This window comes from Gekko japonicus, unplaced genomic scaffold (assembly GCF_001447785.1).
Source record: "Gekko japonicus isolate JY-2015 unplaced genomic scaffold, Gekko_japonicus_V1.1 scaffold525, whole genome shotgun sequence".
Lineage (NCBI taxonomy): Eukaryota > Metazoa > Chordata > Lepidosauria > Squamata > Gekkonidae > Gekko > Gekko japonicus.
The window spans coordinates 298,163-324,307 of record NW_015163620.1 but is presented as its reverse complement, the minus strand read 5'-3'; the positions used below and the strand labels follow the sequence as shown (position 1 = coordinate 324,307).

Below are 26,145 nucleotides of genomic sequence, written 5' to 3'. Positions count from 1 at the left end.
AAAGTGAACTGAGCACTGAAGGGAGGAAAATCAATACAGAATGACAAAGAAAATCCAATGGACATGCACAGTGAAAGCTAGGGAAAACACCCATGCATAATAGGCCACAGTAAATTAGCAGGTCTATGTAGGTGCAGTGCTTGCATTCCTACACTGCATTAGATTACTCTGTCAGTCGTCCCCCCCAAAATAGCAGTGCTTAAAAACCCATATATAAAGCATAAACTTACAAGTGTTTATTCTCAGGGAAACAGGGTAGCTTCTTTTTAATCTATTGCTAGTAACAATTTGAATAAAGTACTCTGTTCCAGATGAAAGACCATCAAATTTGAATGTTCTGTATAAGAAGGGGGGAAAAAACAACTTCTTGAAGAGATAAACAAATATGTTAAGGCTATATGGAGAGCTATAAAAATTAATCAATATTATCCTATTTGTTGCTTATTCTCAATTCAACCAGATTGCTACCATAGAAAAAGTCTTCACCTGCCAATTTTGAAGAGTAGGTCATATCTAGAAGGTTCTGAGGAGAAGATCTTAATCATATAGGAGTAACTGGCCCTTCAGATATCCCGGTCCCACAAAAAGAACACTGTCATATGAAACCAATGGTCCATTTGCAGGGCAATTCTAAACAGTTACACCCTTCTAAATCCACAGAAGTCACTGCTTGCCACAGTGGCCAACCAGATACTTTGGAAATCTCACAGTAGGAACTCAGAGGCCCAAGCTTTCCCCTACTGCTGACCCCCTATCAACCTACATTTAGAGGTATACAGTCTCCCGGGCTCTCTACCACCAGTAATTTAAAGGCACCTGAAAACAAATTGTAGAAAATTGCCTTCCCAACAGTTACTTTTGGCCGTTAATCTGGTTGTTGTGTTTTGGACCAGCTGAAATTTCTATACAGTCTTTAATGACAACCCCATGTAGAGTGCATCAAGACTGGACGTAACTAACACTGGTGATAATCAGTGCCATACATCATGGGGCTGCATGAGGAGAAAGAATTGAGAACAATCGCCCTCTTTTGCTCTAGCATAAATACGACTGTACTCAAACAACAGTTAGAGTAGGCCATTTTGCCCAGTTCCATCTCAGTGCAGACCGGTGCACCAGTGCACTAACTCACCCCAGTGATACATGGCACTTTATCCACAAAAAGTCTCCTAATCTTCACCAGAGGATTTTCAGGGTATGTAGAGGACTTCTATGGAAAGCAAGAAACTAGGAAAATTATGTTTTGTGAGCATCTTCCATTAGCAAAACTGAATACATTCTCATTCTCTCTCTCTCCCCCCCCCCCCTCCCTCCCTCCCTCTCCGTCTCCCTCTCTCCCTCTCTTTCCGCCTCTCTCCCTCTTCCCCTCCCTGCCTCTCTCTGTAGCAGGGTCCAAACATTTCTTGGTAAACAAATAATATATGTACTTGCCAAACTAAGTACAATATATATACTATGAGGAAAGTATATACAGTACTTTACAACAATATACCATAGGAATATAATAGCATACAGATTTTGTCATAACTGAAATCACTGAAACTGCAGATAAAGTTCTCCAAAAGAATAGCTGGCAGAAAGATTTTTCATTAGGGTCTATTTCTACACCTGTTTAGCTTTTCAACTATAATTCTTGAATAATTTCCTTATTAGAATAAGGTTTTTTTTTTCAAATTTGCAACATTACAGCAAAGCATCTCTAGATTTTTAAATTTTTATAAAACATATAGATATGGGATATCTATGCAACAAAAAGGGCTAGGCAGTTATAGGAAGCTCAAAGCAACTCTCTGATATGCAGCTGTACTTCAGGAGTAATGCAGAATTTTCATACAGTACCTTATATCAGAAGATAATCTTTCTTTTTTGTTGAAGTTTTTGGTAACCAGTGAAATGATGTACCCATCAAATATACCTAATGCTGGTGGCCAGTTGACAGTTATTGACATAGAGCCTTTTGTAACATTCATATATTTAACTGAGCTTGGCACTGCCAACAAAGAATACAGTATTTAAAATTAACAATTAAGGTCTGTTCTAAATTTACAGTTATGTTACCAGAGAAACTGAATACTAATAAAAAGTATCAAAATTGAACAATACACAATTAGTGGAAATAGGCTCTGTTGCTTTAACAGTTGCATAACAGCATGCTCTTTAATAATTATATGTTGTAGTGAGAGTTATCAGATATGAGTGCACTACATACCCTTTGGGAACCTTTCTGTCTTGCATGCCATTGCACTGAAATAATCTTCACATCAAAACAGCCTCTATATCATTATTTATGTAGCATGTTCCAAACATCCTTCTCATTGCATGTGGAATTAGCAGCCACTACTGCATCAGCTGACTAGTCCATAATCTAGCCTTCAGACATCTACCCACAAAATAGTATACATAGTTTCCTTCATATAGATTATCTTATTACAAAAATAAATGAAGGCAGCTGTTTAGGTGTAGTGGTTAGGAGCACGGACTCTAATCTGGGAGAACCAAGTTTGATTCCCCACTACTCCACATGCAACTGCTGGGGTGACCTTGGGTCAGTTACAAGTTCTTTCAGAGCTGTTCTCTCATGAGCAGTTCTCAAAAGAGCTCTCTCAGTCCCACCTACCTCATAGGGTGTTTGTTGTGGGGAGGATAAGGGAAAGGAGATTGTAAGCCACTCTGGGACGCCTTCGGGTAGTGAAGGGTGGGGTATAAATCCAATCTCTTCTTCTTTTCCTATATTTTCTTAAGCTTCTCTACAATGTTCATGGGACTTCAAACAGCACTGGAATTCCTCTAATTAATTAAGAAAAGAGTAATCTCTCCACTACATTTAATACTAATGTACAAAAAATAAGAACATAAGAAGAGTCTGCTGGATCAGACAAGTGGTAAATCTGGTCTAATTTTACACAGTGGCTAACAATGCTTCCTCTAAGCTGTGGAGTCTTGTGTGCAAAAATTCTACTTTGTGAGCTACTGGCATTAAACTTGTGAGCATGCGATTTGGCTACTGCATAAATTACTTTGCTCTGGAGCCCTCCTTCCTGAGCTAGGGCTAAAATATGTGAGCTGGAGGCTTAAAAACTGTGAGCTAGCTCACACTCTCTCAGCTTAGAGGGAACGCTGGTGGCTAACTAGTTGCCCTAAAGGGCTGGACGAGCAGAACACAGAGCAAATGAAGATGACAAAAGAAAGAGGAAGGTATGTATACACCACTGCATGAAAATCGTGTAATCACAAGTATAATGATGGAGAAGAAAAATGATGAAACATGAATAAAATGGACTATAGAATAAGGGCAATACAGCCTATGAAACCAAAAAGGAACCAAAAGCCTTCAGCCAGACATCTCACGTATGATATACAAAGAGAATTCCTTCTGTCTTGTGGAATCTTCTTAGGGAAGACTAGTTCTAGAGCAAAAGAAATCTGTCCTAAGTTTCCTGAAAGAACAGTTTGAGGCTAGTGACGCCCTAGAAACTTCTATTATTCTTATAACACTAGCTTTCACAGAATGAAACCAAGTTTATCAGTCGCCTAATGTAAGACAACAGATAAGCACTTGGAGGGCAATTACTGTTGCAATCAAAATCCTTAGACTGCTTTACCTTGCCTCCGTTCCATCTAGCCTACCACAAAGAAGCAAATTTTTTAAGAATCAGTTCTCTGTAGAGTATAAGGATAATGAAAGTTGTGGCACAGGAATATGTTCAATGTACAGTTCTAATATTTGAAACAAATACAAGTTTGCTAGGCAATTTTTTTTCATACAGTAATGTTTTAAAATCCATCTCTTACCAGTTTCTGTTTGTATCCTTACAGGAAGACTGTCTTTGTAGCCTTCTTTTTCAGTTTTAACTGTACAGTTATATAGCATGCCAGGGATTAAATTAGAAAATTCTGCCATTTCTTTTGAGACTTTTTGTACCTACAGATCAAATAGGGATTGTGTCTGTTATGGCAGCTTTGAAGGTACAATTTCTGCAACCAACACATGCTGAAACTTCATTCTGTGCATATGTATCACCTGGTGGTTTCAAACTGTGATGGGCATCCCATCAGATGCAATTATTGCTGTGACTTCATCCTACAGAGAGTCCTAATTTTCCTAGACCACATGTCAAGATATGTGCAGGCACATCTCAAAGAGCACAAAATAGGTATCCATTTTTCTTTTGCCCCTCTCTGTGACCTTCTATGAAGTCATAAGGGGTTTCATCTGAATGCATCCATAACAAGCTGAAACTTATATCCCGATGAAACAGAAGTGCTACTGGTGGGAGGAAGGCCTGATGCAGAAAATGGGTTATCCTCTCTTCTTGATGGGGTTGCACTATACTAAAAGAACAGGTTTGTGGCTTGGGAGTGTTCCTGGACCCGGGTTTCCTGTTGGATAAACTGGTGGCAGCATTGCCTTTTACTAGCTTTGGCTGGTGAGCCAACTGTGGTGCTTCCTGGGAAGAAAAGTTCTTGCCACAGTGATGCATGCCTTGGTAACATCTAGATTAGATTACTGCAGTGCACTCTATGTATGGCTGCCCTTGAAGAATGTCTGGAAGCTGCAGCTAGTACAGAATGATGGCAGCCAGAGAACTGACTGGAGTGTGTCACGGGGACCAAATCACTCCAGTCTTGTTCTATCTACATTGGCTTTCTTTGGCTTCTGGGTGCAATTCAAGGTGCTAGTATAGACCTTTAAAGCCCTGTACAGCCTGGGACCCACGTACCTTAAAGCCCAACTTTCCCCACATGAACCTACCCATTCACTCCAGTCATCCTCAGAGGCCCTGTTTTGGTTGCTCTCATCATCTGAAGCTAGACAGGTAGCAGCTCAAGAAAGGGCTTTCTCAAAACGTAGGAACTCTCTCCCCAGGGAGATTTGTCTGTCTCCCTCTATTGGTGTCTTCTGCCAGTGTGTGAAGACTTTTTTTTTGTTTCATTTGGCATGCCCCACAATAACAGTCACTGGCCCTCCTTTCTAGTGTTGTTTGTTTATGTGTGTTTATTGAATTACTTTAGAATTTTAAATGTTGTTTTTAATTGTGTAAATGTTTAGTATTTTTAGGGGAACCCCCTTGGGGACCCTGATCAGGTAGAAAGGTGGTATAAAAATGTTTTAAATATATAAATAAAACATATACAGTGGAAGGAAATGCACCAAAATAGCTAAACAAGAATAAAACTATTATGAGGGTTAACAGCCTTTAAAATTTGCTATAAGTAAATTGACAGAAATCTTTTTATTTTTTATATAGAATTGTTGTTTTTAAACATACCATTGAAGTACCTGTACAGTTTGTGCATGACACTTCATAGTGCTGAAAGTTTCCATCTGCCTGATCCCAAGTAATCCCGATATAAGTATCTGTAACTCTGCCTTCACGTACATTTGGTGGAACTGCAAGACCTACAAAGATATGTGAAGCATGTACATTATATATTGCCTTTTTCATGGCAAGTGAACAGGTTTAAATCTATTAATGTCTCCACCCTTTGGATCTCTGCCACTATCCAGATACACTAGCAAAGACCTCTCATCGCTTCTATTAACCCTAACACTAGGTTTACTTACATTTATGTATTATCTTCTATTTTCAACTTTTTCAATAAAAAGCCTTAGAATTTTTTATTTCCAAAGGGAAATAAAAACACTTCTTGCAATACCTTACAAAAGAGTTGCCCTCTTTGTATTCTTCTAGGCGCCACAATATTTTTCAGAGACTAACCCAAGGGCAGCTGAAATACTAGACAATCTGTTAATCTTCTCAAAAACAAGACTGATATTTAGGCTGAGGATTAATCTAACCTATATGTTTTACACAAGAATCTGTTGATAAACACATTGCAAAAAACAGGGCTTTTTTGTAGAAAAAGCCCAGCAGGAACTCATTAGCATAAGAGGCCACACCCAAACAAAAAATCCATTAGCATATTAGGCCACACCTTGACAGCACAGCTCATTAGCATATTAGGCCACACCCCCATGTTACCAGAAGTGTGGTCATGCAGCCACACCCACCTTTTGCTTCTTATTCTGTTTACCTTGTTTGTTTGCAAAACCCAGGGCTTTTTTTGGAGCAGAAACTCCTTTGCATGTTAGGCCACACACCCCTAATGTAGCCAATCCTAATGAGTTTCTGCTGTTGGGTGTGGCCTGTTATGCTAATGAGTTCCTGCTGGGCGTGGCCAGCTCAGGAGCCAGCCGGAACTCCGTTCCTGTGCGTTCCTGCCCAAAAATAGCCCTGGCAAAAAAAATCTCATCTCTGTTGCTCTTCAGATTTTACCAAATAAATGTGATGGAAATGTCTTTTTAACTTATTTTCTTTATCCAGCTTCTACTGTTTCATATAAAGACCTGCACCTTGGGACTTTCTTAAAACATTCTTGGTGTACACATTTCCCCTACAAACCATTCGTCTCTACATGATTGCATTTCATGCCATATACTCATTGTCAAGTTGTAGCCTGTCCCTATTTAGATGACCTGTAACATTTACAACATCAATGCTTAGGAATGAGATGCCTCAAACCAAATGATATACCATTCCTATTGACTTCCTTAAACTCCATGCAGCTGTTTTGTGAATTGTTTTGATTAAACACCAGCAGTCAGATCTTGAATGATGAAGAGCCTATCTCATTTGTTGCAGGCTCATGTTGCCCAAAATTTTCCCCAATACCTAACAAAATTGTTCTACCATATAAAGCTGCCAGTATACACACTCTTACTGCAGGGAAGTAACTTATAATGAAATACAGTACTTACCATTTCAAACTAATGCAAGATTAATAAACAGCATGGCAAACAAAAAAAAAGCTATGATAATTATAGACTATATCAATTTGCCAGCAAATTTGGAAAACGCAACAGTGGCCACAGGATTGGAAAAGGTCAGTATACATTCCAATCCCAAAGAAGGGCAATGCCAAGGAATGTTCAAACTATCGCACAATTGCACTCTTATCACACGCTAGCAAGGTCATGCTCAAGATCCTACAAGCTAGGCTTCAACAGTACGTGGACAGAGAACTGCCAGAAGTACAAGCTGGGTTTCAAAGAGGTAGAAGAACTAGAGATCAAATTGCCAACATTCGCTGGATTATGGAGAAAGCAAGAGAGTACCAGAAAAACATCTACTTCTGCTTCATTGACTATGCTAAAGCTTTTGACTGTGTGGATCACAACCAACTATGGCAGGTCCTTAAAGAGATGGGAGTACCAGACCACCTCACATGTCTCTTGAGAAACCTGTATAAGGGTCAAGAAGCGACAGTTAGAATCGCATGTGGAACAACTGATTGGTTTAGCATAGGAAAAGGAGTACGACAAGGATGTATATTGTCACCTTGCTTATTTAATTTATATGCAGAGTACATCAGGAGAAATGCTGGCCTGGATGAATCACAAGCGGGAATTAAGATTGCTGGGGAAAAGATCAACAACCTCAGATATACAGACGATACCACTCTAGTGGCAGAAAGTGAAGAGGACCTAAAGAGCCTCGTGCTCAGAGTGAAAGAGGAGAGCGCAAAAGTGGGCTTGAAGCTCAACATAAAAAAAAACTAAGATCATGGCATCCAACCCCGTCACTCCTTGGCAAATAGAAGGGGAAGTCGTGGAAGTAGTGACAGACTTCAGTTTCCTGGGATCCCAGATCACCGCAGACTGTGACTGCAGCCATGAAATTAAAAGACACCTGCTCCTTGGGAGAAAAGCGATGGCGAACCTTAACAGCATGATAAAAAGTAGAGACATCACCCTGCCAACAAAAGTCTGCATGGTCAAAGCAATGGTATTCCCAGTAGTCATATATGGCTTCGAGAGTTGGACTATAAGGAAGGCCAAGTGCCGAAGAATAGATTCTTTTGAACTATGGTGCTGGAGAAGACTCTTGAGAGTCCCTTGGACTGCAAGAAGAACAAATCAGTCAATCCTAAAAGAAATCAACCCTGACTGTTGGCCAGATAATGAAACTGAAGCTTAAATACTTTGGCCACCAAGTGAGAAGGGAGCACTCACTGGAGAAGACCCTGATGCTGGGAAAGATTGAAGGTCAAAGAAGACGGGGACGGCAAAGGATGAGATGGTTAGACAGTGTCATAGATGCAACGAACATGAAATTGAGCCAACTTCAGAGGACGACGGAAGACAGGAAGGCTTGGCATGATCTGGGTCCATGGGGTCGCAAAGAGTCGGACTCGACTGTGCGACTTAACAACAAAAAATTCTGTTACTATTAAACCTTTAAGAAGCATAAAACAATAATAAATCACAAATGCCAATTTCCACCCACAGCTGAACAATATAATTTAATCAGAAACTGGTTACACATATACATCCATATACCAAATACATATTTGGACTGGAGAAATGATGGCTTAACAAAACAAAATAAAACAAAGATTTCACATTGAAATGAAGGACTTACATGTTCTTACAGCAGGTACGTGGTATACAGAACTTAACATATTTCCACTAGTTGTAGAAACAAAGAAATCATATTCTGTGCCTGGGATCAAATTTTTCATTGTTACTTTTCCATCCATCAATAAAGCCAATGATGCATTAGGACCTCTCTTACTCCTTATATATATACCATCAAACACTCCAGCCGTAGGCATTTGAACAAATAAAACCACAGAATTACTATGAACTTCATAAGGGATGGCAATATGTATTGGTTTGGGTTCTAGATTGATAACAAGACAAGAAAATCAAATCAAAATAGCATTCCACAAACAACTGCAAATTAAACTAGTAAATGTGGGCCAAATTTTCTAATAGTGTAGTGATAAAACCTGACAGATACTAGGAACAGAATGCTGAATATACGATTGTTTATAAAGAACGGAACATATCCTCTGTTTCTTCTGAGCCCATTCGCTTCAGAGGAACTAGCTATAGGGGCTAATGCTTTAAAGATTTAAGTTATGCACCAGATGAATAAGCCATCTGTTCCTCTGGCCATACTTTTGGAAGACCTGAATTAATTTTTCACTGTACCCAAATCTAACCCATTTTATTGTTACAAAGTAGAAATGATAATGGTTGATATATGCACCACACTTCAGCAATATTAATTCATGTCCACAGGACTGGTATTTGGTAGAATTTCTTACATCAAATTTTTGTAGCTTCCTTGTTGCATATTGCTGAGCTGACTGCACAGTAGGGTTGCCAAGTTTGAGTTGGAAAATACCTGGAGCCTTTGGGGGTGGAGCCAGGAGAGTGTGTGGTTTGGGGAGGGGAGGGGCCTCAGCATAGTACAATGCTATAGAGTCCACCCTTCAAAGCAGCCATTTTCTCCAGGGGAGCTGATCTCTGTCGGCTGAGGGTCAGTGGTAAAAGCGGGAGATCCCCAGGCCCCACCTGGAGGCTGGCAACCCTACTGCACAGCTACTGATGATCTCACCCCCTCTCACATAATTGCAACAGTTCTCAACTACTATGACTGTGTTAGAATACTTTACTGCTTGCAGTCTGATACCACCCCTTCTGCAAAATTTCATACATATTTAGAAAGAATTATCTGCATTTTCCCACATTTTTACAGTATGTATTTATTAATTAAAATGTTTATACACTGCCTTTCCCTTGTGGCTCAACAGCTTTGTCATGATCTGGGCTGTGCCACCAGAGGCCTACTAGGCCCAGGGAGCCTGGCTAGCAGTAGGTGAGGCTGGCCCTACAACTCCCAGAAGCCCCTGAGCCAAAATTGACCAATAGGGAAGAAGAGGGCTGGGGAACAAAAGGGCTGGTGCCAGAGCAAAGGCTGTTCTTTCTTCCAGAGGGCAGAGCCAGAAGGAAGGCTGCTGCAGGAAGAAACCCTCATCCTGAGGGAAGGGTGAGTAGTCAAGTGTCACTTGGAATAGTGAGCTAGGGACAGTATATATTTAGACGCGTTAGGGCATTTGATTTCTTTTCACCCACTTACTGTTATTATCCTGCACCTTGTTGTTTGACCTCCTATAAAATAAACCTTTTCCTTGTTTCACTCTGCCTGGTCCTCATGCCTATTATTTGGCCAAAAGGGAGATCTAAAGATCTTGGGAGGGTACTCTGGGCCTTCTCAAGGGAGCCTGGAACCAGAGTAGTGGCCACGTCAGATGACACCCCACCTGAGCTGTGACAAGCTTACAATGCTATAGTAAAATAAGGCCCCAAGAATACCTTCCCTGAGGAATAAACCCTGCAGCTCAAATCCCATTAAAAGTCCCCTCTTCACCATTGCATGAAGCCTAATTCACCAACTGGTAGTCACTAGATGGGTAACCTTAAGCCAGAAGGTGGCAGGTAGAGGACAGGATCATAATTAGCACAAAAGGACTTATGGGGAGAAACAGTCCTTCAAATATGAGATTCCTAGGTCATGGAGGACTTTAGAAGTCACAACCAGCACCTTGAATTGAAATTAGAAAAAAACCTGGCAGCCAAAGTATGTGTAATATAGGCAAGATGTGTTCCTTTGGCTAGCCAGTTTGGTGTAGTGGTTAAGTGTACGGACTCTAATCTGGGAGAACCAGGTTTGATTCCCCACTCCTCCACTTGCACCTGGCTGAATGATCTTGAGCAAGCCATAATTCTGGCACAGGTGTTCTTGAAAAAAGAGCAGTTTCTGCCCCACCTACCTCACAGGGTGTCTGTTGTGGGGAGGGGAAGGGAAAGGAGTTTGTAAACCACTCTGAGAATCCTTCTTCTTCTAGCTCCTGAGAATAATAAAGCTGCTGCATACTGAACCAGCTGCAGTTCCCAGCTTGTCTTCAGGTTAGCCCCCACAGAGAGCATGATACAGTACTGCAACTACTGTATTGTATATGGACAGAAGAACAACCATGCTGGATCAGACAAAAGACCCATCTAGTCCAGCATTCTGTCCACACAGTAACAGACCAGTTGCCTTTAGGAAGCCCACAAACTGGATGACTGCAACAGTATCCTCCCACCCATGCTCTCTTGCTATCTCAATAACTTTTGTATTTTGACTGTTTTTAACTCTTGTTTTTCAATTGTTTTAATGATGTGTGTTTTGGAGGGAAGTCGATTTTAATGGTATTTAAATGTAATTTTATCATGTATGTTTTAAAGTATCTGCCTTGGAGGTAGAAAAGCAGTATACAAATTCTGTAAATAATAACAACTGGAAAAGCCATTTGGAAGATTGTGTCATCGTTATGAAATGAATACAATGCAATCAATCCTTGCTTTCCATCATCCCACCTAAAGTCACAACTAATCCTTGGCTGGAAAGGCACCAAGTAACAGTTCTCAAAGATTATAAAGGTACAGCCCTCCTGTACTTTCTTTGGATTAGTCTTCTGTCTTCTACTTTTTGCATTGAAACTAATGATAAAATTACTATTGGCTTCATGACTTTGTCAACTGTAATTTATTAAAGACAGTAAATAGTTACTATTTAATCATGACCCATCTTTTAAACATTAAACAAGGGAAATTGTACTAATCCATTTTAAAACCTCTTACTAAGAGTGCACTGAATGGTCTTCAGATCACTCCTATTTCCATTTGTCACTGTGGCCACACCTATTTCATAAGTCATTCCAGGAATGAGGTGTTCAATCTTAAATCTCTGTGTGTTGTTCACTAAAATCATTATGGCTTTATCCATGACTGTGGATGATGTTGCCTGAATGTAGGATCCCTGGCCCTCTTGTGGCAGTTTCCAGTAGATAGTAACATGGTCCTCTCCAATGTTTTCTGGATGGATTAATAAATCAGTAGGAGGGCTAACAGCTAAGTAAAGAAAAAAATATGATATAATCAGACAGTTGTAATTGTTCATAACTCTACTTTAAAAACTTTGCTTTCAGACAAAAAGAACATATATTCACTGACGATAAATTTACAGATGTAATTATTTTGAAAACATTCATAACAGAATTGTAATAATGGTTGTGTAAGTTATGTAATGATTTGGACATGCTTCTAGCATCTCAAAAATTAGTTTATCCCTGAAGTTATTTTTGTTATATAACAAACAAAAAATACTGTACTTTGAAACAAACCCATATTTTCCTGAGCCTGCCCAGAAGCATAAACCCAGCACCCTACTGTAAGCAAGGTTACCTGTTTTGCCACAGGTAGAAAAGGGGAAAAAGTGAGGAGGGCATGGGGTAATTGCAGACTGTGTGGGTTCTTCTGCACTGCTGCCCATGGCCTTGTCCCCTTGGGCTTACTGCATGGTATTGGAACAGGCTTGGGGGATAGGACCAGCCAAGCAGACTACCAGACTATAGACTTTTTGGTCTGAATCAAATCTTCAAAGAGAAACAAGTGGAGGCAGGCCAGGCAGTACATGTCTCTCTCCCCCCCCCCACACACACACACACAAAGACACTCTGGTACATCTGCATAATCCTTTTCTCCTATTCCCTTTTGAGGAGGGCCATGGCTCAGTGATAAAGTTTCTGCTTGGCTTGCAGGAGGTCATAGGTTCAATCCCTGGCATCTTTGGTCAAAAGAATCAGGTAGAACAGGATCTGAAAGATCACCACCTAAGATCCTGGAGAGCCACTGCCAGTCTGAGTAGAGAATATTAACCTTGATGGACCAATGGTGTGACTCAGTATAAGGCAGCTACATGTGTTCATGTGTGTTGTCACCCTTCTGGCAGGTCCCTGCTATGGGCTTGTTGCTTATTTCAATGAGGCTAAAAGCTTGCTTAACTGCATGCTGGATTGTAGCCAGAGGCTGGTGTTACTCTTGAGATATGTGAATGATAGTCCTGTTTTTTATTTAGGCCTTTATGTTCCAGTAGTACTCCGTATATATTTTACACACACGCGCACACACACACAAACATATATATCTATATTCACATTCATGTTCATCTGTGCAAAAAATTAAATAGGAGTCTCTTGGCATGTTAAAGAATAATATGTTTTAAATCTAGCATAAACTTCTACATGTGTCTGACAAAGTAGGTTCCAGCCCATGGCAGCTTAAACTATAATAAACAGTTTCAGAGGGTAGCCGTCTTGGTCTCCAATAGAAAAGCTAGATTCGAGTCTAGTAGCGCCTTAGAGACCAACAAAATTTTCAGGGTATGAGTTCTTGGGAATCAAAACTCCTTTCATCAGATACAAGTTGGAATGGTGATCTTTCAGTCTTTATATCCTAGTCAGAAACTGGGAAGGGACTCCGGATGCAGAGATAAAATGTGCATTGTAATCAGCTTTGTAATCAGCTTGATTAAAGCAGATGGAAAATGTTTGGGGGTAGACAATACACATCCATTATTCTGAACTTGTGAATGAATTCAAGTTCATCTCCCCTTCAAGCTTCTCTGTTTGAGGACTGCTACACTTAGATCACACCACAACACTCAAAACCAGAGGGAAAACAGTTCAAGGTTTAGATTGCTGATCTAAGAGTGGAAGTTCTCAAACCGAAAAGCTTCAAAGGGAGATTGCTGAACTTGAGTTCATTCACAAATTCAGAACAGTGGACCCCTCCCCAGCTGAATAGGGACACAGGATTCTTATCTCACTATAGATGCTAATTTTCTGCCCCCAAGCATTTCCCCTCTGCATTAATCAAGCTGATCACAATGCACATTGTATCTTTGCATCCTGAGTTCCTTTTTGCAATACGCTTCCACCTCCTGACTGGGATATAAGGAGACATCACCATTCCAACTCGTATCTCATAAAAAGAGCTCTGACCCTCAAAAGCCTATATCCTGAAAATCTTGTTGGTCTCTAAGGTGCTACTGGACCCAAATTTAGCTATAATAAACATGTCAGGTGCCAAAGACTCTTGCTTAACATACACCCCATGTACATTATTGATAAAATAATTATTTACCTGTTATTACTAGTACAGGATCCTCGAAGCAGCTTAAAGAACCTTTTTCAGCAACACTCTGAAGGTATATCTGATACTGATGGTATGGTTTCACATTTCTAATTACAGCAGCAGTATTAAATTTTTCTACTGGAAAACTTTCCCAGTTTGTTGTTTTGGTATCCAAAATGTGAACTAGGTAATGATGAAAAGATGGACTGCATGAACTCACTGGAGAGTCCCACTGCAAAATTATTTCTGATGATGTCACATGTACTGCTTTTACATTGCATAAATGTAGTGGCCCTAGTGATTTCAGAATAGGAAAACATAATGGTGTTAATAGAGCAGAAGATGATACACATTTTTTAGACAAATATTTAAAGAAAACGCAATAAATAAAACATAAGAACATAAGAGAAGCCCATCTAGTCCAACACTCTGTCACACAGTGGCCAAAAATACCAGGTGCCATCAGGAGGTCCAGCACTGGGGTCAGGACACTAGAAGCCCTCCCACTCCTGCCCCCCCCCCCAAGCACCAAGAATACAGAGCAGCACTTGCCCCAGATTGAGAGTTCCTATCTATACCTTGTGGCTAATAGCCACTGATGGACTTCTGCTCCATATGCTTATCTAATTCCCTCTTGAAGTTGTCCATGCTTGTAGCCGCAACCACCACCTGTGGCAGTGAATTCGATGTGTTAATCACTCTTTGGCTGAAGAAGTACTTCCTTTGATCTGTTCTAACCCGACTGCTTAGCAATTTCATTGAGTGCCCACAAATTCTTGTATTGTGAGAAAAGGAGAAAAGTACTTCTTTCTCAACCTGCTCTGTCTCATGCATAATCTTATAAATCTTGATCATGTAACCCCTCAGCCGTTGTTTCTCCAAGCTAAAGAGCCCCAAGTGTTTTAACCTTTCTTCATAGGGAAAGTGTTCCAACCCTGTTAACATTCTAGTTGCCCTTTTCTGCACTTTTTCCAATGAGGTGTGGTGACCAGAACTGTACACAGTACTCCAAATGAGGTCGCACCATCGATTTATACTGGGGCATTATGATACTGGCTGATTAGTTTTCAGTTCCCTTCCTAATAATCCCCAGCATAGCGTTGGCCTTTTTTATTGCAGTTGGACACTGTCTAGACATTTTCATTGAGTTACGTACTACGACTCCAAGATCTCTCTCTTGGTCAGTCTGTGCCAGTTCGGACCCCATCAATGTGTATTTGTATTTAGGATTTTTGGCTCCAATGTGCATCATTTTGCACTTGGCCACATTGAATCCAATTTGCCATGTTGATGTCCACTCGCCCATCCTCGACAGATCCCTTTGGAGTGCCTCACAATCCTCCCTCGTTCTATATCTATATATCTAATAACGAAGGCGCCCCTGCGTGTGGATATCTAAATCCGCACATGGGGGGCACCTGTTGGGCAGGGAGATTTTCCTGCACACTTGGGGCAGTCCCCAGGTGTGCACAAAAATCTAAAAAGTTCAAAAAATATAGGGGGGATATTTAAATCCCCCCAAAAGTAAAAGAGCGTTTCCTGCACATGTGCAGGGAACGCTCTGGGACCTCTGTGGTGGGCTGGCGGGGGGGAACTCTGTTGGGGGGGAGTTTGGCAAGCCGAGCTCAGGTCTCCCACCGCCGCTGGGGGGGAGGGGGAGAAGGCTTGGAGAGGCACGTGCCTCGCTGTGGGTGCTGGGGACGGGGGGCAGGGGAGAAGGCTCACCAGCGGCTGCTTCCTTCTCCTCCCCTGGAGCTTCTCCTCCCCCCACCCCCACGTATCGTGGGTCCCCCTTCTTGTTTCAATCTATACTTCAAGTGGATACAGAACAGCTGACAGGATGTCTTACTATAAACAAGGATCTTCTAAAAACTAAGTTATAATATCTGGGCACTCCCTCTTCTATAATATCAGCAATTAATATAATACAGGACACATATCATTTCCCCATTTCTGTACTTTCCATAGTTTTTATACTTTTTTTATAAGTTAATTATAAGGAGTATTTTTAGTTTTTTGTGGAACTCATATTCCAAGAGGCTGTAGGAAGTGTCAGAGGCAAAAAAAGAGACAGAAATGAAACTCTTATTCTTGGATTTAAAGATTGGGAAAGCAAGATGTTCATGCTAGCACATTCAATCTGGATGGATGTAGTATCTGCAACACAATGAACTAGTTCACATCAGGGATAAATGCCAACATTTTGTGCAAGTGTTCAAACCCTCATCTTCACTCAAGAGTACACTAAACCCCAAATTAACTTTTTAAAAATATCATACACTTAGATTAGTATCAATTGTACTTTATGTAACTTACTTGTCTCCACCATCACAACTGGATGTAAACTAACTTCTGCCCCCTCAGGGCTCCTTGCTGACAATGAAAATCTATAGAAATGACCAGGACACAATTGCAAAATGTTTGCATTAGTTGAATTCACAGGAAAGGTTTTGATGTGTTGTTGTGAATAGTCAAAATAATATTTAATCGCAAGCTCAAAGCCTGAATTAAACCATCCATCCAAACTGCTCCAAAAAAGCTTTGCAGTAGTTGTGCTGATATCCTGCACTTCGAATGTGAAGTTCTCAGGAACAGAAGGTACTGAAAAGAATAATTTAAGATCTATAAATTCATTTTTATATAGGCAGTGTTAACAATTTTTGTTTTAAAAAGCTTTTAAAATGCTTTAAAGTTTGATAAAATAATTACACTCATATTCACACATATATGGCAATGGAATATAGCAGAAAAATCCTAAAAAGGAATAATCTGGACCATCCGGATTCCACTGGAAAGCAAAACAATCCGTTTCATTTTCTGGTATTATTGGCAAAGAAGAGAGGCTGGACTTTCCAAGATACGGAGATTCATCTGTCCACAATAGTTGTCCTTCAATCTGTAAGAATTAAAACTCCTGTAAGACAATTCTTAAATAATGTTGACATATTTGTCAGCTGGTTCCTATAATAATTTTGATATCAAACATATGTTCTGCCTTCTATTGAGCAAGTCCAGTCATGATTTCACTGTATTAAAAACTGTGACATGTTATTTATACATTATGGTTGGGTCCAGACTAAATTTTATAATAGCAAAATAGGTATTGGGCATATGTACCGGTTGGTGGAGCAAAGATGCAGTCAGTAAAGCATGGAATCACATATGGTTAAATATTCTTCAATTCAGTATACTGCAGCAAATGTAGAAAACAGAGACTAAAGAATAGGTGTTAAGTTTGTAATCTTACTTGTATTTGTCATAGAGAAAATTGGAAGCCACGTCTTTCACTTTAAAAATTCTCAATAAAATTGTAGTAAATTCTCAATAAAATTTGTAGTAAAAGAATTTAAATGTTATAAGCAGCTAGCTAATCCAACAGCACCTCTTCAGGTATCGGTATGTCCTGTTTTGCTTGCACAGGAGAAATCTGCAGAAGCATCCTGTGCCTCCTGCAAGACCATGAGGAGACAATAAAGGCAGAGAAAGAGGAGGAGGAATCATGGAAAAGCTTCTGGCATAGACAGAGAAGCATCACACATATACACAGTCTGGTTCTAGTGAAAGGGTAATACGGCTTCCCCTAGTGTTTACGCATGCTTTTACTCCAACACTTTTCTGCCTCTCCCATCCCACCGTAGCCCACTAATCTTTACAAGATGCTGGTGCTGAGGGATAGGGAACCCTGAGAAATTACATGAGGAGGTATTGCAGTTGAAAGGGGTAAATCAGTTGAAATGGTCAATTTAGTCTGGATCCAACCCTATGGCTTAATAAAACGGTATAATGCTTTGAAGCTAGAGGGCTATACAGATACAAAAAAAATGAGACATAGAAGATAAATTAGAAAATATGATTTTACTAGTAAGCTTCTGTTTAATGTTTATCACTTTAGCCTGGAAGGTTACAATTCAGTTGCCCTACATCTCTATCTCTCTCCCAAAGTCTGTTCATCATAGAAAACAGTCATGACACAACTTACATCAGTAGCATGCAGATGGAAAAATTGGGAAGCCATGTACATCCATAAGGGCATGAATCACTGATGGTTCAAAGTCACTAATAATATGAGCCCCACTAATTACTGACTTGTTTTCAAGGCTCTCTTTGATGTGTTTGTTTTTACTCTACATTGTCTGAGATACTCAAGAGCAGGGCTTTTTTGTAGAAAAAGCCCAGCAGGGACGCATTAGCATAATAAGCCACACCCAACAGCAGAAACTCATTAGCATATTAGGACCCCCGACAGCACAGCTCATTAGCATACTAGGCCACACCCCCATGCCTTCCCTTGGCTTGCCCGGGCAAGCTGGCCCTTGGACAGGCCGGGGAAGGCATAGGGACGTATTTAAATGCCTCCCTGATCCTTCCAGGGCTCCCCGACCCACCCGCCTCAGAGTCGCCGGGGGGGGTCACTCTCCAGGCCTTCCCTCTGTAGCCACGCACAAAGAGGTTTTGGCTGTAGTGGGCGTGGCCAACTCTGAAGCCAGCCAGAACTCCATTCCTGTGTGTTCCTGCCCAAAAATAGCCCTGCTCAAGAGTAGATTTGCTACCATGTTTCTCACCTGTTAATGAAATCCAGTAATGGGCAACTCTTGAAAGTTATACTGCTGTCAAAAGCTCATACAGCATTTTTTTGCTGTAATCCCATATGCAGCAACAACCACCTGATGTTCATTGTCCAGAAGCTAATTTCATTTAAGCATATCGTACTGTTAAAACCTTTCTTTTTGAGGACACATTCAACTTCTGAGATCCATAGAGTAAGGGAACTGTATCACAAATGCCCAGTTAAAAGAAAAACAAGAAACAAAAACACTGTACATGCAAAGAAGTGGGGGGGAATAAGGAATTTTGAAACAGCAGAAGACTGACAGGCAGTTTGGTCAAATATCCCCTGTAAGTGCTTATGTGTGAAAGAGAACTTTTTCAAATTCCTCAGGTTTTGGTAATGAATTCCAAGTAAGATGAGCTATACATACAACTCAGAACAGGGACTGTGTTGGAAAGCACTCTCTGAAGCAGATACATACTTGAATGTTTGGTGGACATTTGAAATGCAAGATTTTGGGGAAATTACCCATTTTAACATCAAGAATGTAACTGTTACATTTTGATTCAGTGACTATGCTGCTGAAATACATGCATGATGGACAGGTAGCATATTTTAGACTGTTTAATGTTGTTTGTATTGTTTTTATCTCCCTGGCTAGTTTTGTTATTAATCAACTTGATTTGTCATTGATCATTCTTTTCTTTTTTTAATAAACAATGTTTATTTTTAAAAGACAAACATAGCATAAAATGAGGGTATCTACTACCTCCTTACATTTCTTGTTTACAATTCTCACACCTTAACAAAACACTGATTTTGTATATTGTATATATATTATTGATCATTCTTAATATGGTTGTTTTTATAGTTTGCTTTCAGGCACACTTCAAGGTACTAGTACTGACCTTTAAAGCTCTATACGGCTTGGGAACAGCACAACTGAAGCACCACTTGCTCCTATATGAACCTACATGACCACTCCAGTGCTAAGGCTAGACTGTTGGCAACTGGAGGAAAGGGCCTTCTTGGTCATGGCACAGAAACCTTGGAACGCTTTCCCCAGGGATATTCATCTATCTCCCTCTGTCATTGCCTTCTATCAGTGGGTGAAGACTTCTTTTGTTTGGTTTAGTATTCCCTCACTAATTTTTATTAGCCCTCCTCCTTGATTGTGTGTTTTTATGTGTTTATAGTTTATATTATGTTTTAATTTATTTAAAATATTTTAATATATTTGCATTTTAAATGGATTTTAATTTCTCAAATGTTTTAACGTTTGTCACTTTGAGGACCCTGAATTCAGAGAGAAGGCAGTATAGAAATGTTATAAATATAAATAAATAATTACAAAGCACCCTATGAAGTAGGCATCTATTGAGATTAGAAAACTTCACCTTGTACAAGGCCACACAGTAAATCCATGGCAGGAGTGCAATTTGAATCCAGGCATCTTCAGATCCAAATTCTACTCTTCATCTGTTAACCACAATCATTTTCATAACACCAACTAAAGTAATACACACTGACCTTAATGTCATTAAGACCTGTCCACAACATGATGATCTGACTGAATGACTGCAAATAAGCAAACAGAAATGCATGTTCTTCTTTGTTTTTTACATCCACAAGATGTGCACCACTTGAAAATGATTGACAGTTCTGTTGTGCCATACTCCAAGGCATGCTTTCTTTGCTTACTTTATAGCAGCTCTGTTTAAAAGCTGTCCAACCCTCTGGACATAAACCTAAAGATAAGACATATATTTTAGTATTCCAAAACATCTGTCTGAAATCAATTGCCACTTCTAACAAGCATAAAAGTGTTTGTGCACCGGGCTTGTTGGGCTCATGAGTGTGTCTTGCTCCTTCCTCCTGTACCATTTCTTTCTTACGTAGAGAATCCCAGTTGAAAACTGACTTAGATCACCTATAACATAAGAATACATACGCATAAAGTACCCAGAATTAGCCCCCCCCAAAAAAAATCTGGATTCTAAGACAGAAAGTTTAGAATTAATATTGTGTATGTGAGACAGGGGGGCTAAACTCTGGCTAACCTGTGCACTTGTGTTCAGATATCACAGGCAACCAGAATTAATTTCTAATTGGCATTCTCTGTATGACAAGGGGGAAGAAAAGGAGGGGAGAGGTGTGTTAATTAAACAAACTAGGTTTTGTGTACACTCTGGTTAATGTTGTTAGAAACTAACTAACTAAATTTATTTATGTATTGTGTTTATAACCCACCCTCCCCTGTGCAATGGGGCTCAGAGCGGATAACAACATTCATAAAACAATATCAATAAAATTAAATTAAAGCAATTTTTATGATACTAATAATTGATCAGATGGTGCATAAAACTTAGTGCCCCCTATCCAGGGGGAGAGTAAAACATCCCACAGTTAGTCGGATGAGGAATTAGAACTCAGAAATGAGGGGGGAAGGAAAAAAGAGAAGCCAATCTAGGTTGGAAACTGGCACTGCCTCAGTCATAGGTCTGTCAGAATATTTCTGTCTTACAGGCCCTGTGGAACTGCACCAAATCCTGCAGGGCCTGGATCTCACTTAGCACGGCATTCCACCGGGCCAGACTAAAGACCAAAAAAGACAGCCGTATGCTTTTCGGACCGGGGATCACCCATAGGTTGTTATCCACTGAGCTTAAAGCTCTTTGGGGGGTATACCGGGAGAGATGGTCCCACAGGTATGCTGGTCCCAGACCATTTAGGGATTTAAAAGTTAATAACAAAACCTTGAACCTGATCTGGTATTAAACTTGAAGCTAGTGCAGCTGGCAGAACACCAGTTGAATGAATGAAGTTCCTGTGAGAACATGTGCTGTCGCATTCTGGACCAGTAGCAGTTTCCTGGTCAGACTCAAGGGTAGCTCTGTATAGAGCAAGTTACAGTAGTCTAGTCTGGAGGTGACCATTACATGGATCACTATGGCTATGTCAGGGTGAGACAGAAAGGAAAACAATTGCCTGACCTGGCACAAATGGAAAAACGCCAGTCTGGCCACATTTGTGACCTGGGCCTTCACAGAAAGGGAGGCAACCAGAATCACACCCAGGCTTTAACTAGTGTTAAAAGTACATCATCAAGAGCCAGGAGTTGGTACCTTAACCCCAAATTTCCCTGGCCCAGCCACAGAACCTCTAGTTTAGATGGATTTAATTTCAGCCGGCTCTGTTTCAACCAACCAACCAGAGTCTCCAAACCACCCCAAATCTGTGGTGGTATTCGGTCAGTCCATCAACAGATAAAGCTGGGTGTCATTTGCATACTGGTGACAACCCAGCCCAAAACTCCATATCAGCTAGACAAGGGGGCACATATAGATGTTAAATAACATTGGGGAGAGGACTGCCCCTTGGGGAACACCATACACCAAAGAGTATCATGGTGAGACCCTCTCTCGTAGTGCCACCCTCTGTCCCCGACCTTGGAGAAATGAGACAAACCAAAGCTGTCCCATAGATCCCCATATCAGTGAGGTGGTGGCTCAACAGATTGCAATTGACCATGTCAAATACTGCTGTCAAATCCAGTAATAGCAGCAGCCCTGACCCACCTCAATCCAGCTGTCTAGGGAGCTCGTCTGCGAGGGTGACCAGCACTATCTCTGTCCCATGGCCGGGGTAGAAACCAGATTGGAATGGATTCAGGGTTGAAATATCTTCCATGAAAACCTGGAGCTGTTCTGCTGCCACTCTCTCAACTACCTTGCACAGGAATGATAAATTCAATACTGGGCAGTAATTGGATGGATCAGTAGGATCTAAAGATGGCTTCTTTAAGAGCAGCCTCACCACTGCCTCCTTTAAACCCGATGGGAAGACCCTCCCCAAACTCAGGGACAGATTAACAATGTCTGCCAGGGGGCCACATATTCCATCACCACTGGCTTTCACCAGCTGTGGTAGACAAGTGTCTAATAGGCAAGTAATGGGCTTTGCAGCACCCAGGATCCTGTAGACATTGGCCCTGGAGAGTCAGCTGAATTGGTCCAATACCTGACCCAAAGATGGCCAAGGGCCTCCAGTTCTCATAGTGTATCAATGTTGGTGGGCAGATCCTGGCAAAGCAACAAAACTTTCTTCATAAAAAAGCTCGCAAAAGCTTCACAGCTGATTGTCAAATTTCTAACATTTTGGACTCCCTCTGACAGGGAAGTTAGGGACCTAATTACTTTCAATAATTGTGCCAGGTGAGACCTAGAGGATGCAATGGAGGATCTCTAAACAGAACACAAATAACAGTGATATGAAAAATTGAAATACACACACACAAACACCCAGGTCGATTCTCCATTACAGCCTATGGGGTCCAATGACTATAATAGTCCCCACAGGATATAATGGAGCTGGAAAAAATCAATTTTTATTTTTTTTTGCACACCCCTATTATGCTTTTTGGGGCCATGGTGGCTCAGAGGTTAAGATGCTGAGTTGCAGACCAGAAGATCAGTAGCTCAGCAGTCAGAGATCCTAGTGCCGTGTGACAGAGTGAGCTCCCGTCTCTGGCCCCAGGTCCTGCCAACCTAGCAGTTCGAAAGCAAGAAATTGCAAGTAGATAAATAGGTACCGCTTCGGTGGGAAGGTAACAGCGTTCTGTGCACCTTGCCGTTTAGTCATGCCAGCCACATGACCACGGAGAAGTCTTCGGATAATGCTGGCTGTTCTGCTTGGAAATGGAGATGAGCACCGCCCCCTAGAGTCGGATTTGACTAGCTTTCAAGCAAGGAAAACTTTTACATTTATATTATGCTTTTCAGTATGGTTTTTAAGCTGCCTTGAGTCATAGTAAAAGTGGGATATAAATATTTGAATAAATAAGTAGTTTGGGCAGGTTGATAACAGTTAAGCAACTTCCTGTTCATTAGGTTAGGCAGGATTCTGACGGTGATTGTTCCACCTCTGTTATACTTGACCTGTATATTTGTCATAGAATAGATTCTTTTGAACTATGGTGCTGGAGAAGACTCTTGAGAGTCCCTTGGACTGCAAGATCAAATCAGTCAATCCTAAAAGAAATCAACCCTGACTGTTCCCTGGAAGGCCAGATAATGAAACTGAAGCTCAAATACTTTGGCCACCAAATGAGAAGGGAGCACTCACTGGAGAAGACCCTGATGCTGCGAAAGATTGAAGGTCAAAGAAGACGGAGACGGCAAAGGATGAGATGGTTAGACAGTGTCATAGATGCAACTAACATGAAATTGAGTGAACTTCAGAGGACAGCAGAAGACAGGAGGGCCTGGCGTGACCTGGTCCATGGGGTCGCGAAGAGTCGGACTCGACTGTGCGACTGAACAACAACAAAAAATATTTGTCATATTTCACTAAAAAAAAACCAAAGTAGACTGCAAAAGACCCCTCCCAAGTGCTAGTATGTTTTCTAAGGCTCAGCACAGGGTGACACTTCAAGGCCAGGTCCACCAATATAGTGGACTGGGGTGGGTAGACCTATTTTCCAGAGGCCTGGTCTATCAATATAGTGTAAAGGGGTGGGCAGACCTCCAGAGGCCAGGTCCACCAATATAGTGGAAAGGGGAGAGTAGGCCTGTTCTCTGGAGGCCAGGTCTACCAATATAGTGGAAGGGAAGAGCAGACCTGTTCTTCCGAGGCCAGGTCTACCAATATAGTGGAAAGGAGTAGGTAAACCTGTTCTCCAGAGGCCAGGTCCACCAATATAGTGGAAAGGGGAGGGCAGACCTGTTCTTCCGAGGCCAGGTCAACCAATCTAGTGGAAAGGAGTAGGTAAACCTGTTCTCCGGACGGCTGGTCTATCAATATAATGTAAAGGGGTGGGCAGACCTCTTCTCCAGAGGCCAGGTCCACCAATATAGTGGAAAGAGGTGGGCAGACCTGTTCTTCCGAGGCCAGGTCTACCAATATAGTGGAAAGGAGTAGGTAAACCTGTTCTCCAGAGGCCTGGTCTACCCCCATAGAGGACAACATTTTCTGCAATGAAATTTGACTTGATTCTGTTTTCCCTTGTAATGTGTATTCTTAAAGTATAGTTTGAATATAGTTTTAAAAGAATTCATTCTGAGATTTTTGCAAGGTTATGGAAATAATCTAAAAAACTATTTGATGCAATAGTCAAATGTAGATTCGCTCACAACTTTAATGCTACTAGCTTTTTTGCTCATGATGTAGAATTTTTGCTCACAACACTCTGGAGCTCAGAGGAAATAATGATAGCCACCATAATTTTCCCTCCATCCACAGCTCTGCGGGCAACAGGAGTGGGGGCCTTGGCAGCCCCAGGTTAAACAAATATAGGGTATCACTGTCATGTGCCAAAAACATAACAGTAGCTTCCTGTTGTACTACCTCTTTTTCATTACCATTGCTATCCAGACTGTGTCTCTTCTTGGAATCCAAATAGGACAATATACCTAATATTTCAAAAGAGCCAGGGCAACCTTTTTGAACAGTATTTCTAGTGTTCCTATTTGGGATCCTTCATTTAGCTGTAGAAACATTTTTCACATTCTGCAATTTAAAGAATTTTTTTAGAGTATCAATTTAGTGATTTGGTAGGATAACTTTGTGTAGAACTATAGTCAAAAGCCTTTATTTTTAAAATACCATGAAACCATGGAAAATATTGTTTTTTTCATAGTTAATTTATTTGGCTTATGTTATAATGAGTAATACATATTTTAGGTCACAATCTAACACAATTATCCTTAAATCTGATTACATTTTGATCCTAATAATGTTTACTTGGAAGCAAGTCCTACTGAGTTCAACTACATTCTTAAAGACTTAGGGCTGCTCGGTGAATTTAAGCTCTCCTGCTCATTATTAAAATTAGTTATCTCACCCTTCCTCTTGGCAGCTCACAGCCTACACAGGGTTCTCTAGCTCTTTTCCCAAGGCAATGGCCAGGTACAGAACTACAATAACTGCTTTGAGACCAGGAATGACAATAATGTGAATTTCAGTACACACCTGTTTCAACTTGAATATCCAGTATCTGAGACACATTCATAAATTCCAAGTGCAGCTCTTTAAATTCAAATGTAAAAGTATACAAAGTTGCAGGTCTCAGATCAGTCCATTCATAGAAAGTTTCATTGCATTTAAAAATCTGAGAAATATTATTATGTGAAATTCCAACAGAAAAGTTGTTAGCCAGTGTTATCCAGTTAAACAATACACTAGTACTTGTCACCAATGTTTTGACGGTATTCCGTGAAATTCCTCCTATAATAGAAATGCAGGAAAATAAACTTCCTACCATACTAAAAGAAGGAAAAAAACTAAGTCATTAATCAATTCAGTGGACAGAAAACTATAATTTCCTATTCCAAAGATGAATTAAATATAAAATAACCTACTACAGAGTTTAATGTGCTAATAGAACGTAAGAGTAAATAGCTATGCTTGGATAAACACTACAATGATTACACAAGTTGTACTGAACAATAAGGATGTGAAGCATACTATACAAAAAACCCCACCAAAGAACAACTTAATGTAGCACTATAGGTACCGTACAAGTTACTGATCAATGTAATATCAGTTAAGTTACCATAAAAACAACATCCCCTAACATTATATATTGTTCTTCCATCTTTGCCTCTAATCAAAAGTACTTTCCTTGTACTTACGTGTCTTGAATGATATCACATGTAAAATTTTCCCATTCTTCAGTGACTGTACCATTACATCATACTGCTTGTCTTCTTCTAGTAGAATTGTAAAGTTCTGAGCTATTAACTGAGTTGTAGAAACACTTTTTACATTCTATAATAAAAAGAAGTTG

At 40.5% G+C, this 26,145-nt stretch overlaps 1 protein-coding gene across 1 annotated transcript in view; it reads right to left on the bottom strand.

Moving 5' to 3' along the window:
• PTPRQ (protein tyrosine phosphatase, receptor type Q) overlaps positions 1-20,033 on the bottom strand; it is a 204,611-nt gene extending 184,578 nt beyond the window's left edge. Inside the window, exons 1-10 of the mRNA XM_015407447.1 lie at positions 19,890-20,033; positions 16,520-16,706; positions 16,127-16,411; positions 13,820-13,993; positions 11,477-11,746; positions 8,424-8,684; positions 5,271-5,401; positions 3,793-3,922; positions 1,840-1,990; positions 231-337 (exon numbers count right to left, since the gene is read on the bottom strand). Of these exons, the coding sequence (XP_015262933.1) occupies positions 231-337; positions 1,840-1,990; positions 3,793-3,922; positions 5,271-5,401; positions 8,424-8,684; positions 11,477-11,746; positions 13,820-13,993; positions 16,127-16,411; positions 16,520-16,706; positions 19,890-20,033 (1,840 nt within the window). The remainder of the gene's footprint in view (positions 1-230; positions 338-1,839; positions 1,991-3,792; positions 3,923-5,270; positions 5,402-8,423; positions 8,685-11,476; positions 11,747-13,819; positions 13,994-16,126; positions 16,412-16,519; positions 16,707-19,889) is intronic.
• Between the last annotated feature and the right edge of the window lie 6,112 nt (positions 20,034-26,145).